Source organism: Pavona decussata, unplaced genomic scaffold, assembly GCF_977016875.1.
Source record: "Pavona decussata unplaced genomic scaffold, jaPavDecu1.1 SCAFFOLD_243, whole genome shotgun sequence".
In the NCBI taxonomy this organism is placed as follows: Eukaryota; Metazoa; Cnidaria; class Anthozoa; order Scleractinia; family Agariciidae; genus Pavona; species Pavona decussata.
The window spans coordinates 63,411-81,612 of record NW_028145648.1 but is presented as its reverse complement, the minus strand read 5'-3'; the positions used below and the strand labels follow the sequence as shown (position 1 = coordinate 81,612).

General features: G+C 39.8%; 4 protein-coding genes across 4 annotated transcripts in view; 3 read left to right on the top strand and 1 right to left on the bottom strand.

Annotated features, from left to right (window-relative positions):
* Positions 1-11,651, top strand: part of LOC146457421 (dedicator of cytokinesis protein 7-like) — a 44,444-nt gene extending 32,793 nt beyond the window's left edge. The window contains exons 27-41 of the mRNA XM_085091957.1: positions 67-143; positions 1,075-1,170; positions 1,830-1,964; positions 3,171-3,247; positions 4,111-4,198; positions 4,722-4,790; positions 5,021-5,064; positions 5,803-5,866; positions 6,929-7,201; positions 7,416-7,550; positions 8,459-8,639; positions 9,235-9,383; positions 9,737-9,880; positions 10,420-10,544; positions 11,492-11,651. Coding sequence (XP_084948083.1) covers positions 67-143; positions 1,075-1,170; positions 1,830-1,964; positions 3,171-3,247; positions 4,111-4,198; positions 4,722-4,790; positions 5,021-5,064; positions 5,803-5,866; positions 6,929-7,201; positions 7,416-7,550; positions 8,459-8,639; positions 9,235-9,383; positions 9,737-9,880; positions 10,420-10,544; positions 11,492-11,651 — 1,817 coding nt within the window. The remainder of the gene's footprint in view (positions 1-66; positions 144-1,074; positions 1,171-1,829; positions 1,965-3,170; positions 3,248-4,110; positions 4,199-4,721; positions 4,791-5,020; positions 5,065-5,802; positions 5,867-6,928; positions 7,202-7,415; positions 7,551-8,458; positions 8,640-9,234; positions 9,384-9,736; positions 9,881-10,419; positions 10,545-11,491) is intronic.
* Positions 11,652-13,086: 1,435 nt separating this feature from the next.
* On the bottom strand, positions 13,087-14,660 carry LOC146457420 (uncharacterized). The gene has a single exon (XM_085091965.1). The coding sequence runs from the start codon at positions 14,658-14,660 to the stop codon at positions 13,218-13,220; it is 1,443 nt and encodes a 480-aa protein (XP_084948091.1). The 3' UTR covers positions 13,087-13,217.
* On the top strand, positions 14,646-16,129 carry LOC146457419 (uncharacterized). Its single transcript, XM_085091966.1, has one exon. The coding sequence runs from the start codon at positions 14,789-14,791 to the stop codon at positions 16,091-16,093; it is 1,305 nt and encodes a 434-aa protein (XP_084948092.1). The 5' UTR covers positions 14,646-14,788; the 3' UTR covers positions 16,094-16,129.
* On the top strand, positions 16,017-17,863 carry LOC146457418 (uncharacterized). Its single transcript, XM_085091964.1, has one exon. The coding sequence runs from the start codon at positions 16,138-16,140 to the stop codon at positions 17,227-17,229; it is 1,092 nt and encodes a 363-aa protein (XP_084948090.1). The 5' UTR covers positions 16,017-16,137; the 3' UTR covers positions 17,230-17,863.
* Positions 17,864-18,202: the final 339 nt, after the last annotated feature.

Sequence of the window (18,202 nt, the reverse complement as noted above, 5' to 3'; positions counted from 1 at the left end):
TGTTAGCTTGCCCGCATCAAAATTTAAAGTTAATGTGATTAAAAGATTAGTAATATTGTCACCAAGGAGAAATATGCCCTAGAGCTGTGGACTGTACAGGCATTACAGTCGTCACAGGTATTGGCTCAAAGCAGTCTTTCAGTGTAATTTTGTATGATGTAGTGTGGACTCCTCAAACTAGGCTTCTTCTTGTACGTCTTATGGGCGTTAGCATTTAGTGCTGTTAGGAGTTCCTTTCCAAATTTCCTGTCGGTAGCCTTGTCTCTTTACATTTACTTTCCCTGGAAGATTTAACACTAAGGTATTGATGAACAGAATAGATACCGGAAATAAAGTATTTCCACCTGATAAACAACCTTTACTGTGATAAAAACAGAAAAGGGTCAGTCACCAGCAACAGAATCCAGATTAAGATGGCGTAAAGATCAAACACAATGGAGACAGGCAACTGAACAACAAGACAGGTAGGGTTTGATTCCGACATAAACGGTGCATGTGTGATTATTCTACACAACTCTACATATGCAACAAAAAAGCTCTATATGTATTTTAATGTATGCCCTCAAGTGGTGGGCAAACTCGTATCTCTGGTGATAACTCATTTTTCTGTCGTAAATTTTTTGTAAAAATCTTTAAACATAAAGAGGGTAATAGCTAAGTTAAAACAATGAGACAAAACAAGATAGGTCACCATGCTCATTTAGGAGGAAATTATTATCTATTAATTGGCTGAGCCTCACATCAAGGAAACACATCATGTGCGCTCTAAGCGCACACCGATGACGGAGGGAATTATGTGCAGTAAGAATGCGCTATGCTATTCAATGGAATCACCTTATATGTAAATTATAAATATTCTACCCAGCTGTGTGCTGGTTGCTTGTGTGGGCTTGCAAGCTGTGGGTAGACTTTATGTGTTAGTATAAAATTACAATGGACAAGAATAAATATTTTGCACTCATCTTCACGCTGAATCATGTAACAGTAAACCGCCATGTTAGACTGAACGTGGAGAGATTAAATAAAACAATGTAATACTGACCTAAGTCTGTATTTCCTTTACCTTCTTGGTAGACTTCGTTCGAGGCAGAGGTGAATGCACAGGTTGAAGGTGCCCTTGCAGCTGAAGTGAATTCAGTTGTTCTTGATTCATTGGAGCACTTGGTCCAGGTGTGTGACTCATGATCACTCGCCGACGTGCACAATCTGCGAGCCAGCGAGGCATGCGAGGCACTCAGGTTAGCCTAAAAAACACTCCGGTTAGCCTAAAAAGCACTCCGGTTAGCCTAAATAGCACTCAGGTTAGCTTAAATAGCTCCCCGGTTAGCTTAACGGTTAGCAGTTTATGTTGGGGGTTGTTCATGCCTCGCATGCCTCGCTTGTTTTGTTCATGCCTCGCTTATGCCTCGCACGCCTCGTACGTCTGCCTCGCATGCCTCGCACGCCTCGCTGGCTCGCATATTGTATACACTCTCACTCGCTGGTGCATTTAGCAAAGTTCACTTTTCCTTTTTTGACATTTTTGTTAACTTAAGGAGAAAAGCACCATCACCATCATGAACAACTTTTTAGTGTGCACAGTAAAGGATTTCATCCACAGATTTCAGTAAATGATAGAGGCACATACCCTGACTCAGTTTATGGATCCATGAATATAGGGTTCAGAAAAAACTCCTTTACTGGAGACTACCCTGCTTAATGCCCTTGAGAGTTTCTTTGAAGTGGTTCATTGGGGCTGGTTATCCACTGGTTTGGTATGTACTAAAACAATTATTCACCTCAGTGTCAGTGAATAAGTGATTGTTATTTCATTTACTTGTGTCCTGTAGACGGTGGCAACATCGGATTCTTTGCGTGTGGTTCTAAGTGGAATTCTCCAAGTGCTGCTACACTGTTTAAACTGCAACCAAAGTGAAAGAGTGCTACAAAACATGTTTACAACACAGAGATCCATTTTGTACAAGGTAAGTTCGAAATGGTATAGTTGACAGATTTATTCACAAAATCACCATATTTATTTATTTATTTATTTATTTATTTATTTATTTATTTACTTATTTACTTATGAACTAATTAGTGGGTCATAATACCATAATTATCTCTGGACACCCATCTTTTTAACATTGACGAGGTTGTTATTCATTACCTGGAGAGCTTGTTATCTGAGCTCTCGAACAGAACGAGTTTCCTATCATAAACTTCTGTTTTCTCCTATGAATTGTTGTTTTCCTCCAATGTTCCAGGTAAGTGGGTGCCTACTTTATCTTCAATCCCTATTTTCACAGGTTAGGTGATACCGGCCGGCTCTTAAAAATCAGAACATGCGATAATGGCATCTCTTTAATAAAGATCCAAACGTCAAAACAGGTTGTTTCAACTGTGTCACAAGTCACATATTAAATGGATGGATGATCGTGACCTTTATTTAAACAGGATAAATGTTACAAAGCTTGTGGAGGCCTGTTTATAAAATAGAGTTTAAGATTAACGCAAAAGTTAAAAGTTACAGCTACCGCTCTGTCTGAAGCGTGTGGAACATCAAACTTGACCAGCTGTTGAATAGCAGAGTGCTCAATGTTGGTGCATATGTCATTCCAAGGTGTATCACAACTGTTCCCTGAACTGCTGTTTGAAGATGACACAGAACTCTGTGCAGACCTGTGTTCCAGGCTCCTGAACCACTGCAGCTCGGCCATCAGCAGTATTCGAGCCCAGGCCAGCGCATCTCTTTATCTTCTGATGAGACAGAACTTTGAAATTGGAAATGTAAGTCTGCAGTAAAATTATAACTGGAAATAACTATCACTGATTGAATCAAAGCATGCCCTCTCATGCAAAAAACAACCTAATGTCGCGTTAAACATTTGAAGTTTCTTCATCAAGTTATCCGAACTTTTGTATCCGTCACTGTCAACGAGAAACGAGTTGGTTTGACAGACATTTCTTCCACTGAGTCTCTTCCAATGTTATTTTGTAGCGTCCGTGTTCTTGAAATAAACTGTATTTATTAAAAAAAAAAAAGAGTTTAATTAATTTAAATGCTTAAGGTATTTTTCCCAGGTTTAACACAGAATCGTTGAATTTAGTTGCATAAAACTTACTTGAGGGCCCAAGTTTGTGTAAAGAGCTGTTGAAATTTAAGTTTCCTTTCTTTTGTTTATGTTATTTAGAACTTTGCTCGTGTCAAGATGCAGGTTAGGGGGGTCAGGTTACAATGTCGCTGTCCACGCTTGTTGGAACTTCACACGTTAGTTTGTACTATATCTTGATATCAAATAACTGTCATTACAGTTTTGAGCCATTAGACATGCAAACGAGGCAGTTTAACAAAAGAATATTTGACCACAGGCTCAATAGACCGTATTCGTGTTCTCGGTATTGAACTGGAACTAGCTTGCACACGAGGCTTCTGCGGGGAAATCTTTTCACATGCAAATAGTTTCTAATATATTCCCCCGCATGAGCCTCCATTGCAAGCTTGATCCAGTTCAATACCGAGAATATGAATATGGTCTATTGTAGTAGCAGCACTCCGTATTTGTAGAGGTTGGTTCGAGTGACGAGTTGTTGAAATACAACCGTAGCCTGCTGTTTCTCTTGTAATTTAAGGTTGTTTTTTGTTTCAAGTATATTTTTGTCAACCAGTCTGATTTTTTCAGTTTGATTTTATCTTTCTTTGCCCCCCCCCCCCCCTTTTTTTCTCTCTCTTTCGTAATGAATCTGAGACGAAGAAATTAAAATTGAACTAGCTAGTTAAACTGAAAATTTTTGAACCAAATACAAATTTCACATTTCCGCTGCTGTTCTCGCAAACCTTTAGGGACTTTTTGTAGAAACACTGTTACAACTGGAAAATTACCCCTTATAAATATAAATATAAATTGAGTGACGTTATTTCTTTTTAGATATCCCAAAATGAAAGAGCAGAGCTTGAGCTGGTTATTTTTGTGGTTTTGTAATTCTCCTCAGTTATTTTTTGCAAATAATTCAATGAAAACCTGTAGTCGTACCGTGGATGATTTGTTTAAAATAAACCTGCATCACCGAGTGCGTTTATACAAACTACAGTCTGTGAAGGCTGACTGAATGTTGACTTAATGTTACATTTAGTGAAGAACATCTCCGGCGTTCACTGAAGACAATCATAACTTATGCTGAATCTGATCAGGAGCTGAGAGCAAGTACTTTCTCGGATCAGGTACAGAAACCACATGTGAATGGTTTTTATACAACTCTAGGCCATTTAAATAGGTTCATGTGACAAACATCTTGCATACTGCTAGGATTTGAAAAACTAAAATTTGAATGTTGGTGAGTGGTATTTGTGAAAGAAATGTGATGTTATGTTTAGGTTTGTTGAATACTGTGACTGGTGAACATGTTTTATCAACCTATTAATCTATTTTAATGGCACTAGCTCACGAGTCTCCTGTAGCTCATCAGTAGAGCATCCGAACTAGTAATCGACTACTCGGAAAGGTATAGTTTGGACATCTGTTGCGAGAATCCCAAGTTTACCTGTGTCAGTAACTGATTAAAACATATCTACCAAAATCAAAAGTGCTTTCCAAGTTGCTTAGTTGGTAAGCTGTGGCCACTTAATATTTTTGTGTCCATTATTTGGTATTGGCCAGTCGTGTTTCGGTTGGATTCAGTTGCGCAATAATCATCCGTCTTGTGTAACTAACGGCATTGTTTTATCTTGAATATGACCCACACAGGTCAGAGAGTTGGTGTTCAACCTTCACATGATTCTGTCAGATACAGTCAAGATGAAGGAATATCAAGAGGTAGTGTTTATTTGTTGTGTTGCTATTAGAAATAAGCTCAAATAACAAGTTTAATTTGCGTTGTATTTTCTTTATCTTGAGGATAGAAAAATTGAATTGAATAGATTTAAATCAAGTTGAATAATGTAATTTAATGGAATAGAGTTAAATCAAGTCGAATAGAATTAAATTAAATTAAATTATATAGGGATATTAAGTGGTACTCTTTTTCAACTTTTGTATTTATGCAGGATCCAGAAATGTTGATTGATCTGATGTACAGGATTGCCAAAGGGTGGGTATCCTGGGTGTGCAGTATGTACTCATTTATGTGCTTCACCCTCCCTACCCCAACCATTCTTGTTTGGAACTGTCCTCAGTTGTTCAAGGAGTAGACCACTTTATCCAGTGGATAAAATGCATTAGTTGGAGTACATTTTCTTCGTTTTTTGGCGACTTATCCGCTTGATAAGCTTACCTGCTCGTTGAGGAACTGAGGTAAGTACTCTCCAGTGGTGCTGTTTGTTTTGCTGTACAAGGTAGTTCTAAGTTTTAATTGTACGACAAAATCCTTATGTCTGACCATTGAAAGGAGGTTTTTGAAACTGCTTTATTTATTTATTTATTTATTTATTTATTTATTTATTTATTTATTTATTTATTTATTGTAATGCTGTACAATTAAGGTCATTCTACAGACGCTTTCCATTTTTGTCATCAGACCTGATAGGGCTGGCCAGTCTGTTAATAAAATGTGTCATTTGTGAAGGACTGGCTCGAAACATTCTTCAAAATGATACATTCCGAAAATAGCATGCACCGTGTAATTCAAAGAAGTGGCATGTAAGCAGTCCTTCTGCAAACTGACCGCTCCGGCCATCCAGACCTGACAATTGGAGAGCGCCTTAACATTGAGTGTGCTTGCTTTGGATGAAATCTATAAGAGTGTTAATGAAGCTGGGATGCGCTGCTGTTTTGAGTCGTGATTTTGGAACATTACTTATGTTTTCTAAATGATGTTTATACCTTGCAGATATCAAAACTCACCGGATTTACGACTCACTTGGCTATACAACATGGCTGCCAAGCATGGCGAGGTACAGTTTTTGCTGACTGATAGTCATAAAGTCAGCAGTGCGACCGAAGCACGTAGGATTGTTTTATTATTATTATTATTATTATTATTATTATTATTATTATTATTATTATTATTTTATCTATTTATTTGCCGTTATCATCCATTAGGAACTCAAGTTCCTGAATAATAAAGCGACTTAACTCTCTCACTCCCAAGAGTGCCATATGGCACAAGAAGTCATTGCGTGCCCAATATTGGGTCAATTTGCATCAAATTTGGACACCAAACAGGTCTTGGAGAGATCTGCACAATGGAAGCATACAATCTTAGCCCCCTCCTACATAAGACATGATTAACCACCCCTCCATTTTTTTTTAACTTTTTCCTCTTACACTTTTAAGACCAAGTCACCATTTGACAAGAAACTATGTGCTGAGATCTGCAAATTAAGCTATAGTTTAGGGGTATACCCAGTGTATACAAGAAGTGAGATGTATTTTAAGGTTTATATTTTCTTGTTTTAAACACTTTTCATTCTTTTCTGTTACTTCCTTTGTCTTAGCTGGAATGATTTATACAATGCCCCAGATAAAACCTTTTAATTGGTGTATTACAGTTGGTGTAGGGGTTCACAGTTGCCGTTTTACAAAAATACGACAACTCCCATGGGAGTGAAAGGGTTAAAGCACTTAAAGCTTCCCCTACTCCCCTACGATAAAAACAATACTATTTTGGGATCTAATTTGGCTTCACTAACTAAGGGACAAAATGGCCTTAATTTTACGGGCTCTAACGCACCTAAGGGCTAAAATGAGTCCCAAGGTAGGCTTCAACTGGTTTTTGTCAGGTCCAAGTTATGGAACAAAGTTTCTTGTTTAGTAAAACAACAGGACAGGAGAGAACAGGTTTAAACAAGTAAGAAGTGCCAATCATGAAACTTCCTCTCCTTCGTCATTCTGAACTGATATTTCAAGACAAGTTTGAAAAATTCAAGATATGAAAATGGCATTGTGAGTGAGTCTTGCATGCATTGGTTTTGAGTGACGAGAGTTGATTTGTTCTTCTTTACCCTGTTTGGTAGGTTAATAACCATGTTGAAGAAGCCATGTGTACATTTCGTATAATTTTCTTTAAGGATGAGGAGGGCATTTGTACCGGAAAGTACTTTTGTGAAAATGGCTTGGTGTCCCTTCTGGAAAAGGCTGCCACTACATTTTTCCGTGCTCAGCTGTTTGAGTGTGTAAATGAAGTCTACAAACTACTGATACCTACACGAGAGGCCAGACGTAACTACAAAAAGCTAACACACGTTCATCAGAAACTTTCAGAAGCCTTCAGTAAGATTATACAAACGGTAAGGGATTCTAATTCATCTGACCTATACCCTCTCCTCCACAGTGGTCCTCCCCATCCCACTCCACCCCCAGCACACAATTTATACATTTGCGTACCTTTTGTTTTGAATGTGATGCAACTATTGAAGTTCCTTAGACCACTGCAAGCCAGGAGATTCTTCCCTCCATGTAAAGTATTTTATTGATGTAGACTGTTTTTGTGTGACTTCATAGGAAGGAAAGCGCATGTTAGGGACATATTTCAGAGTTGGATTTTACGGATCAAAATTTGGCGACTTGGATGGTGAAGAGTACATTTACAAAGAACGGGCCATCACAAAGCTGCCAGAAATTTCACATCGTTTGCAGGTTTGTTGACAGTCCTTAACAAGAACTTAAGAAAAAACAAAACAAGAGTCTACCAAAAATACTTTTTGGGGTGACTCAATTGCCAGTAAATCCTTAAATTATTCCAAGAAAAACGTAATAGAAAGATTTAGAATTTTGTTTACGCTAAACGGCAAATTGCAGAAATGACCATGTGAACATGTTTATCCTATATTTGCTGCCCGCTGTTTCCAGTTTCTCAGTAAAATGGAGTAGTTTGGATAATCATCAAAGGCCAGAATTATTTTGTACAATTCTAATCTACGTACTCCTTTTCTCAAGAAAACACAAATGCAAATATCACGTTGGCCGTTTGACAACTATTCCCAAGCGTGACTGAAGAGTTGAACACGTGTTTGCCATGAAACAATAGGCCATTTCCGAGTTGCTGTGAACCTCATTATGAAAGCGAGGCTAAGTGCAAAGTTTTTGTTATAAAAATTAGTTGTCATCCATATGCAAACAAAAATAATCAGTTTCACATGAAAAGCTTTTGCACTTAGCCTCCCTTTCATAATGAGGCTCACAGCAACTCGGAAATGGCCTATTCAGCTAGTGGTCAGGGCGAGATTTCAACTTGGGGCATCCAGAATTTAACTAACCGCTAGTCTACTCTTATTCCCTGGCGTTCAGACCTGATGCTTGCATCTCACAGATGACAGTCAAACCAGTTTAAATTCTCATAGATTCTCATTACACATGTGATGTATGTGGTATAACAGCACCTATGCTGTTTAAGGTGGTTCTGACTTTTCATTCTGTGTAGGAAGCACGAGTTAAACGCTGCTGTTTGTTTTTGCAACATTTGGAGTACGGTTGGGAATGAAATTGTTCCATTGCCTTTGCGCTTATCCTTGCAACTGTCAAATTTAAACTCTGTTTGTTTTCAGGCTTTTTACGGAGAAAAGTTTGGACCAGATGTCATTGAAGTGATAAAAGATTCCAATGCTGTTGAACAGGACAACCTTGATCCAGATAAAGCGTATATTCAGCTAACATTTGTGGATCCTTACTTCGACGAATATGAACTGAAGGACCGTATTACATACTTTGACAAGAATTTCAACTTAAGTATGTTCTTTTTATTCTGCACTAGGTACTTAACGGGATAGGTTATAGTAGCATTGTTCTAGTGTAGAAATTATGCTAACTTGCTGTTAGGTAATGGAGCGAGTGCACTGAATTTGTGCGTTTCTTATGCAGTGGTGAAATATTAATTAAATTTTTGCCTGTGTGCTTAGCCTGTGCTCAATGTTCCGCTCTTCTCAACCAATTTTTGTTCAGAGAGTGGCCAGCTGTGTAGAGGCTACTGTGTGATTAGCTTTCAGTCAATCCCTGCAACATTAGTATGGACGCTTGTAGGTGCTCTCCGGCATGCGAGTTGTGAGAATGCAACATGCAAATTGTTAAAGTCTGACAATTGTCTCCAAACCCACTGCGGATATGGAGAAAGTGAGTGCTACACTGTCGTATCTTCATCAATGTTTAATTTGTTAATTTAAGTCACTTAGACTGCATCTTAGTCAATCTTTGGCCAAATTTAATTTGCTTGTTTCCTGTACTCCCTATACTTCCCTTTCGTTACTGTCTAAATTTGATGACAGCTGTGATAAGTTAAAAAAGTTATGTTCTGATGAAATGAAATATGTTGTTGTTGTATTGCTAGGGAGATTCGTGTATGAAACACCATTCACACCAAGCGGTAAGGCGCATAGCGAGTTAGTAACCCAGTACAAGAGAAAGACCATCTTGACAGCAGCTACCAATTCATTCCCTTATGTCAAGACCCGAGTCAATGTTGTACATCGTGAACAGGTCAGTAGTTGCTAACTTGTTTTTCATGGCAGACAGTAGTGGTTGAGGGGGGGGGGGGGGAGGGGGGAACTGAACAATGATATTCTGTGGGAATGAGGAATGGGTTCATGACTCCGCTGACGAGAAATGTTTTACAGCGAGGCGTAATGTTCGTCATTGTGGTTGGATCAGAGCTGTTAACATTTATCACCCTTTGACATAGTTTGCATATTAACTTATCAGATGTGTGCTTGTCAGTTTTCTGGCTAAACTGGCTTTGTGTCGGTCTTCTCGGTAAGCAACTCAGTCATGCCTCTTCTCCTCTCTTGTTCTCAAACTCAACTGCTCTACATCGGTTGTTTTATGCTTTGTAGATTGTGCTTAGTCCAATTGAAGTTGCCATCGAAGATATGGAGTTACGAACCAAAGAGCTTCTGAGTGCAATACAACAGGAGCCTCCTGATCCTGAGATGCTACAGATGGTACTACAGGGCTCTATTGGTACTACAGTTAACCAGGTGTGTTACATGTTCACTCAGTAAGGGTGAATTTACTTTTCTTTTTCACCTCAACGTTTATTTACTCAGTTACTCAGAAGTTTAGTAGCTCGTTTCGTCGCTCGCACACCCATGCATGGTACATATTCCTGCAGGCTACTCTTTTCGGAGTCATTTTGTCCCGGCTTCCCAGCCGTTACCAGCTTCCTTGATCTTACTATTTGTGGTCGTTCTCTATGGGTACCCGCTCCCCCTCTCATCCTGAGTCCCACTCAGGCCTTCACCTTGCTGACGGTTAATTTACCTTAAATATTTATAGTCTTTGTTCTCCTTAGGTTGCTTTTGAAACTCCACCCCCCCCCCCCCCCATCTAACATGTCACAGTTGTCACAGTTGCAATTGCCGATTTGTCTTACATAGCATTTCCCTATCCTAATAGCACTTCATTGTCAGTACCAATGATGTCCAGCATGTTCGCAAGAATTAAGACAATTGGTAACATGTTAATGGTGTCAATTTATGGACTGGTTGCAATATTTGATTATGTTTTTCGTCGGCAGGGTCCATTGGAGATAGCTCTGGTGTTTCTTTGTCACAGTCAGGATTCTAACGAAGAAGGCGAATCTCAGATGTTCACCAGACACCATCACAGACTGAGGCTCTGCTTCAAAGAGTTTGTCAAAAGGTTAATATTACTCTACACATAGGCAGTTTGTTGCATTGGGGTCCATGATTTGAGCCAAGTTTATAAACGATAGTTGGGAAGTTATTTCACATTTCCTTACACCATATTAATATTATATATGTATATAATTTATTTAGTTAATTTAAAGTTTTATAGGTATTTATTTTTATTGTCGTAGTGCCTAAGTTAACCATATAGTTTTCTAGTTAGACACTAGTCTTGTTTAGTTACATTTCAAATGTAGACATCTACATACATACTGAGCACATACACTTATTGTTGAAATAAGAAGGGTGTTTCAAACACAAATAATAGTTTGCAAGCACGTGTTGAGAATTCTGTTGTGCGGACACCGAAAAACATCAAACGTGGTAACATGTTGACAAACTATTGGCGAGAAATGACAGCTGGTCTCTTGGAATCTCGCTAACTTTTTTTTAGCAATAACGTCATTAACAGAATCGCAGTTGTTTGATGAATGAGCATTTGTCAAACATGTTATACGCTTAAGAAAAGACATGGAAAAATTACTATTGAACTGGTACCTCCACTTGTTATTGTGCGTTCCTTCTGCGCATCACTGGATAGTCTGACAAACTTGAGCTATTTGAGGATGGTGCCTCTTTATATTAACTCTTTTTGTGTGGTTTATGACTTCTCTGGGAAAACAGAGTTCAACAAGGGCTAGTGGAGTCCAAAACGAAAATTGGGGTAACCGAGGCTTATTCCGGCTAAACGTTACATATGGCGTGGTTCCCCCCAAATTTCTGTTTTGGGTTCCAATAGCCCTTTGTCAGTTTGTGACTAAGCTTTCCCCGCAATAATACCTTTGGGTAGGAGCTACCGTCCTTGATGAAAGCAGTCCAAACACACATCCAAGTGTATCACCTAATTACTCTTAATCCAAAATGTTCTCTTAGTGTACTTTTGTTGGTCATTCATTTCAGATGCGGAGATGCACTGCAGAAGAACAAACATCTGATTACTGTTGATCAGCGTGCCTATCAGAAAGAGTTGGAAAGGAATTACACAAAATTAACAGAACAGCTTGAACCTCTCCTTAAGAACAAGTTTGGCACTCTGCGAGGATCCATGAGACAAAAGTGAAGTATTGTTTTCTCCCATTGAAACGGGGACTAAAAAGCAACCTTTATTTGGCACGAAGATTTCACATGCATTTGTCCCCGCACATTATCTGTTCCGAGAAGCAAACAGTTTTTCCAAAGCGAAAGAATTACGCAAAAGGTTTAATTTTTAATACCATATGAGAGCTACTGTGTTTATTATCCTTCAAATATTTTAGCTGAAAGCGCATTGGGTGTACTTTTGGGTATTAGAGTTCTTATTTGTTCAGTGGTTTTCAGTCTTGATGTTTAGATAACGAACCTCTTGAACCACTGCACTAACGTTTTGGAGTTTTCCAGAAACACTTTAGACGAGTTTGCTCTCCTCATCTGTTCCAACAACTTTGTTACACTGAAGTAACTCTAACTTTTAAAAGCGGGGGAATATCATCTTGTATTGCCAATTTAAGTGGGGACATATTGCCTCACGTGACGGATTTCGACCAATCACAGACAAGCAAAAATATTTCTTTGATTTTTATAAGCAGTACTTTCCTGTGATAATGTCTTACGTCCTACAAAGTGGTTCTAACCATTCAAACGAGTACTATTGAGCAGCTGTTTATTATTTTATGCGCTGCACCATGTGGTTCTATTTTTTAGTTGGATTCAATTCTGGCCACCGTTGTTCAAAGAGCAGATAACTTTATCCACTGGATAAGTCGCTATCCAGAGGAGCAAACTTACTCCAACCAACCCTTTTGGCAACTTTTACACACAATCCCATATTTGAATTTGACGTATGCTTATACTGTATTCACAAAGTGTAGGGCTATCGGGGAAAAGGTTGCACACATTTATCGGCCGGATAGCAAAGTATCCAGTAGATAAAATTATCCATGCTTTGAACAACTGGGGCCTGAAGTGTACCCATGAGAGCTATTGGGCAGTACTTCCCTGAACATGTGCTACTATGACCGTTTATCGAAGAGAAATGCAAGAATTTTTAGTTCTGAGCTTGGCCACAGTTGGGAGTGGTGCCATCTGTGATCAGGTGCTCTTTTCGTAGCTATTGCCTTTCTTGACGGTCTGGACAGCGAGCTTAAGAAACAAAGGAGAAAGAAATCTCGATAAAGAACTCGGGCCTCGTCGAGTGTGTTTTGCTCCTCAAAGTGATTCCTTCTCCCTCTAGGCTATCAAGAAAGGTAATGCTAGCAATGTTGCGCTCTTTTTTGCATAGGGTAAGTTCCTCCGACGGCCAACTGTCTAGAAGACGTACTTAGCAACATGCACATTTTGTGTTGAGTAATTATAGGGCTTATGGTAACTTTTTGTTGTTTTGTTGTTACTGTTTCAGCGAAGGATCTGCTTTATTAAGGAAAATCTCAATGAGTTTCAATACAGGACACAGTGTAGCTTAAAAAGCAAAGGAAACTATTCTGATGAGAAACGATTTTGAGAAACATTTTAACAAGAAAATTAACGACAATAAAATAACATGACGTTTTGACGACTATATATCGTCATTGTCAAATGAGTAAAAATGGAAATAACGGAAACGCATATTTATAGGTATTGAAAGTGAGAAAATATATTAGCATGAAAACATTCAGGTAAAGAGTTTCGCGCGAATGGAATCCGCTTGCGTGTTCAGTTTCGGTCTTTTGTTCTTGATCCACAGCATTTCGTAGACCAAACATTCAAATTTGTCACGGCATTTCTTTATGACCTTAAAGTTCTTAATTAAGTTGTTAGGTGTTAAACCATGTGCGTCCCTGAGGTGTTTTCCGATCACAGAATGTTTATGCTCCTCAACACGTTGATGTAGGTGGCGGCAAGTGTACCCAATATAATTTGTATCACACAAATCACATGTGAATTCGTATCCTACACTTTGCTGATTGATCAGGGGAGGCTTTTCTTCTGTGACTCTCAGATGATCAGCGATCTTTTTGCTCGTGAACACCGGCTGTAGTTCTTGATTAATTTTAGTTCGGAGGTCGCCAAGTTGCCTGCGAACCACGTCCGCCGATTTCTGATCTTTAAATGGCAACGTAATCCGAACAGGGCGGTCAGAAGGTGTTTGAACTGGGTCTATAGGATGCTGGAGGCGATTGATAGCTGAGTCGATGAGTTTTTCGGGATATTTTAATTTCAAAAATATCCCTTTTAAGGTCTTGCATTCCTGCCAAAGGAAGTCTTGTGTAGACGATAAGCGTTTTGCGCAGTCTAGCATTGTTCTTAGAAGTGACCGTTTGTACCGGCTGTCAACATGGCTTTGGTAATGTAGGAGGAGCCCTTTATTTGTTTGCTTTCTGTAAACACAGGTTTCAAGGCTGCCGTCGGTTTTGATGATTTCCAAGCCAATGAATGGTAATCGATCGTTGGTTGCTACTTCCATCGTAAATTGAATGGAGGGATGGGCTTCGTTAAGACATGTAAGCAAATCGGTGGCATCGGAGAGGTCGCGTACCAGAGCCAGCGTGTCGTCCACGTATCTCTTGTAGAAGCTCGGAAGCTTGTTCTCACTCGCTAGTTTCTCTTCAACTGAACACATGAACATGTTTGCCATAAGTGGACCTAATGGTGATCCCATCGCGACCCCATCGACCTGTTCGTACAAGTTTCCATTGAATTGAAATAGTTGGTTTTTTGTGGCAAGACTTAGCAGCTCGATCAGGTCGTCTTTGCTGATGTTCATGTTGTAGGTCTTGTTGAACCAATTATCTTTGAAGGCTTTATCGGCTAGAATATGAATGGTTTCGTCCAGAGGAACATTTGTGAAGAGAGCGGTGACATCATAGGAGACAAGAAAAACATTTCCGTCGAGTTTGAGGTGTTTGATTTCTTCGGCAAAATTGAAAACATCAGAGATTGTATACTCGTTAGTCGACAAAGGTTTCAGCTTTTCATCCAGCCATCTCGCGAGCGCATAGTTGTACGTTCCAGTTGCTGAGAGGATCGGCCGCATTGCAAGTGTTGTTTTGTGCGTTTTGGGAAGGCCATATAAGTGGGCCAGGCGAGATCCCTTCTTACAGACAGAGTCTGCCATCTCTTTCGGCAGAATTTTACGCACGACTGATTCAAGATATTTTTCTTTTGCCAGAAGCGGATGATAATATTTAGGAGGTCTTCCTCTTGTGGTTGGCTTTTGTTGGCTAACGGGTCATCCATGACGATATGAAGTCGTCGAAACGTCATGTTATTTTATTGTCGTTAATTTTCTTGTTAAAATGTTTCTCAAAATCGTTTCTCATCAGAAGTTTAAAACGATGCAACGAGCTTGACTTGTTCAGGCGATTTGAAAAGTTAAGCATCAAACAAATCAAGTGTGATGGAGCCATTGAATTCCTCCGTCTTTGCCAAAGTTTCGGTCTCACACCTACGTTTGCCAAGATCGACGAGACGAAGTCTAAAAAGTGGACACAATCCTCCGAACAATTTGCCAGTAATGTCATCGTGGAAGAGCTTCGTCACAAATCACAGCAGAACAACATCCTTAAGAAAGAGATCAGAGAAATCTACAGCGAAATTCGTCAGAAATGTTCCGCTTTCCGCTTCTTGTGTATTCTGAAGACGATCGCGATGCTACGCAAGCAAGCCTATCAGAAAATGGCAGACGACCACTCATCAAAAATTGCCCGGCTACTCTACAGGGATGTGGACGTAGATGAACACATTCAGAACATTTCTTCTTACAATCTTTCTTTCTTTGACAAACTTGTTCTCTGTCGCGGTCTGCAATTTTCCATTCCTGAACCTCGCATTTCTGCCATCGATATCCAGGCAACATTTGAGAAAGCTTTTTGGAAACTTGAACCCATGCTTTCCGAGGACAAAAAAGAGCTAGCCGCAGCGACCCTGCGTTCAATCGCTCTGAATTACATCAAGAGAAAAGGCCCTAAACCACCGAAGCCTCTTGTACGATCAATCCAAAAGCTGAAGAAACGAGATGACATAGTGATTACCAAGCCAGATAAGGGCTCAGGCGTTGTCGTTATGGACAAGTTGGAGTACATTCGATTGTTGAGTGAGGCATCTATCAACGATCTGACAAAATTCCGACCCGTTAGCCAACAAAAGCCAACCACAAGAGGAAGACCTCCTAAATATTATCATCCGCTTCTGGCAAAAGAAAAACATCTTGAATCAGTCGTGCGTAAAATTCTGCCGAAAGAGATGGCAGACTCTGTCTGTAAGAAGGGATCTTGCCTGGCCCACTTATATGGCCTTCCCAAAACGCACAAAACAACACTTGCAATGCGGCCGATCCCCTCAGCAACTGGAACGTACAACTATGTGCTCGCGAGATGGCTAGATGAAAAGCTGAAACCTTTGTCGACTAACGAGTATACAATCTCTGATGTTTTCAATTTTGCCGAAGAAATCAAACACCTCAAACTTGACGGAAATGTTTTCTTGTCTCCTATGATGTCACCGCTCTCTTCACAAATGTTCCTCTGGACGAAACCATTCATATTCTAGCCGATAAAGCCTTCAAAGATAATTGGTTCAACAAGACCTACAACATGAACATCAGCAAAGACGACCTGATCGAGCTGCTAAGTCTTGCCACAAAAAACCAACTATTTCAATTCAATGGAAACTTGTACGAACAGGTCGATGGGGTCGCGATGGGATCACCATTAGGTCCACTTATGGCAAACGTGTTCATGTGTATAGTTGAAGAGAAACTAGCGAGTGAGAACAAGCTTCCGAGCTTCTACAAGAGATACGTGGACGACACGCTGGCTCTGGTACGCGACCTCTCCGATGCCACCGATTTGCTTACATGTCTTAACGAAGCCCATCCCTCCATTCAATTTACGATGGAAGTAGCAACCAACGATCGATTACCATTCATTGGCTTGGAAATCATCAAAACCGACGGCAGCCTTGAAACCTGTGTTTACAGAAAGCAAACAAATAAAGGGCTCCTCCTACATTACCAAAGCCATGTTGACAGCCGGTACAAATGGTCACTTCTAAGAACAATGCTAGACTGCACAAAACGCTTATCGTCTACACAAGACTTCCTTTGGCAGGAATGCAAGACCTTAAAAGGGATATTTTTGAAATTAAAATATCCCGAAAAACTCATCGACTCAGCTATCAATCGCCTCCAGCATCCTATAGACCCAGTTCAAACACCTTCTGACCGCCCTGTTCGGATTACGTTGCCATTTAAAGATCAGAAATCGGCGGACGTGGTTCGCAGGCAACTTGGCGACCTCCGAACTAAAATTAATCAAGAACTACAGCCGGTGTTCACGAGCAAAAAGATCGCTGATCATCTGAGAGTCACAGAAGAAAAGCCTCCCCTGATCAATCAGCAAAGTGTAGTATACGAATTCACATGTGATTTGTGTGATACAAATTATATTGGGTACACTTGCCGCCACCTACATCAACGTGTTGAGGAGCATAAACATTCTGTGATCGGAAAACACCTCAGGGACGCACATGGTTTAACACCTAACAACTTAATTAAGAACTTTAAGGTCATAAAGAAATGCCGTGACAAATTTGAATGTTTGGTCTACGAAATGCTGTGGATCAAGAACAAAAGACCGAAACTGAACACGCAAGCGGATTCCATTCGCGCGAAACTCTTTACCTGAATGTTTTCATGCTAATATATTTTCTCACTTTCAATACCTATAAATATGCGTTTCCGTTATTTCCATTTTTACTCATTTGACAATGACGATATGAAGTCGTCGAAACTATTCTGATCTTACATTTCTGGATTCAAGAATTGTAACGTACTCCTGACGACTGCGCCAAAACAGGAAAAAAAACCTTGGCCGCCTTGACACTGAGAGGATAGTATTCTGTTCATGTTGTCCTTCAGCAGCATGGTTTAAAATATATAAAAACTGTTCAATTGAGGCCTTACACTGCTGTTTAAAAACTAAAAACTAAAATCCGAGCTTTCGCCGATCAACGGCATCATCAGGGATGAGAAAATATTCCGCGCGCACTATATATATATACAAAGAGAGTGTAAGGTGAAGGGTGAAATGTGTAAAAAATGTGACGTATGTGTGAAAGCTATAGAAATAAACTGCGAGCGTTATACAAAGTTCTGATGATGGATTGTAGTGTCTAAAATTAAATATTAAAATAGCAGTTCCGCAAATTCAGTACATTCCTCTCGGGAATTGAGTGTCGGCTTGTATTTTCTGATATAAAATGCTTCGTAGGGGTGTAGATTAGCGGGATCGTTTTCGCTCATAATAATTTTGATGTTAATGCCTTTATGGTCGTTGTTCGGGCAGGAAGAGATGTGTTTTTTAAGGGAGGAGCTATCGTTACGGATATGTTCTCTTACGCGGTCATGGATGAAGCGTGTTGTGCTACCAATGTAATGTTGATCACAGCTGTTGCACGTGAGCTGGTACACTGCATTTCTTCGTAAACACAATCCAGTGTTAGCGATGGGGCATTTGTCTCTGGTACATTTGCGCTCCGTGGAGGTGTGGGATAGGGCTTGTCTGAGCGTGTAGGACTTGTGGGCAACGCGTACTGGGATCTTTTCCTTTCTAAAAATGTTAGTTATCTTGTGATTGACTCGCTCAGAAATGTAAGGGA

What these genes read in the sequence shown, in the direction of transcription:
- LOC146457420 (XM_085091965.1), bottom strand. Translation starts at nt 14,660, where the DNA reads ATGGCAGACTCTGTCTGTAAGAAGGGATCTCGCCTGGCCCACTTATAT.
- LOC146457419 (XM_085091966.1), top strand. Translation starts at nt 14,789, where the DNA reads ATGAAGTCGTCGAAACGTCATGTTATTTTATTGTCGTTAATTTTCTTG.
- LOC146457418 (XM_085091964.1), top strand. Translation starts at nt 16,138, where the DNA reads ATGAACATCAGCAAAGACGACCTGATCGAGCTGCTAAGTCTTGCCACA.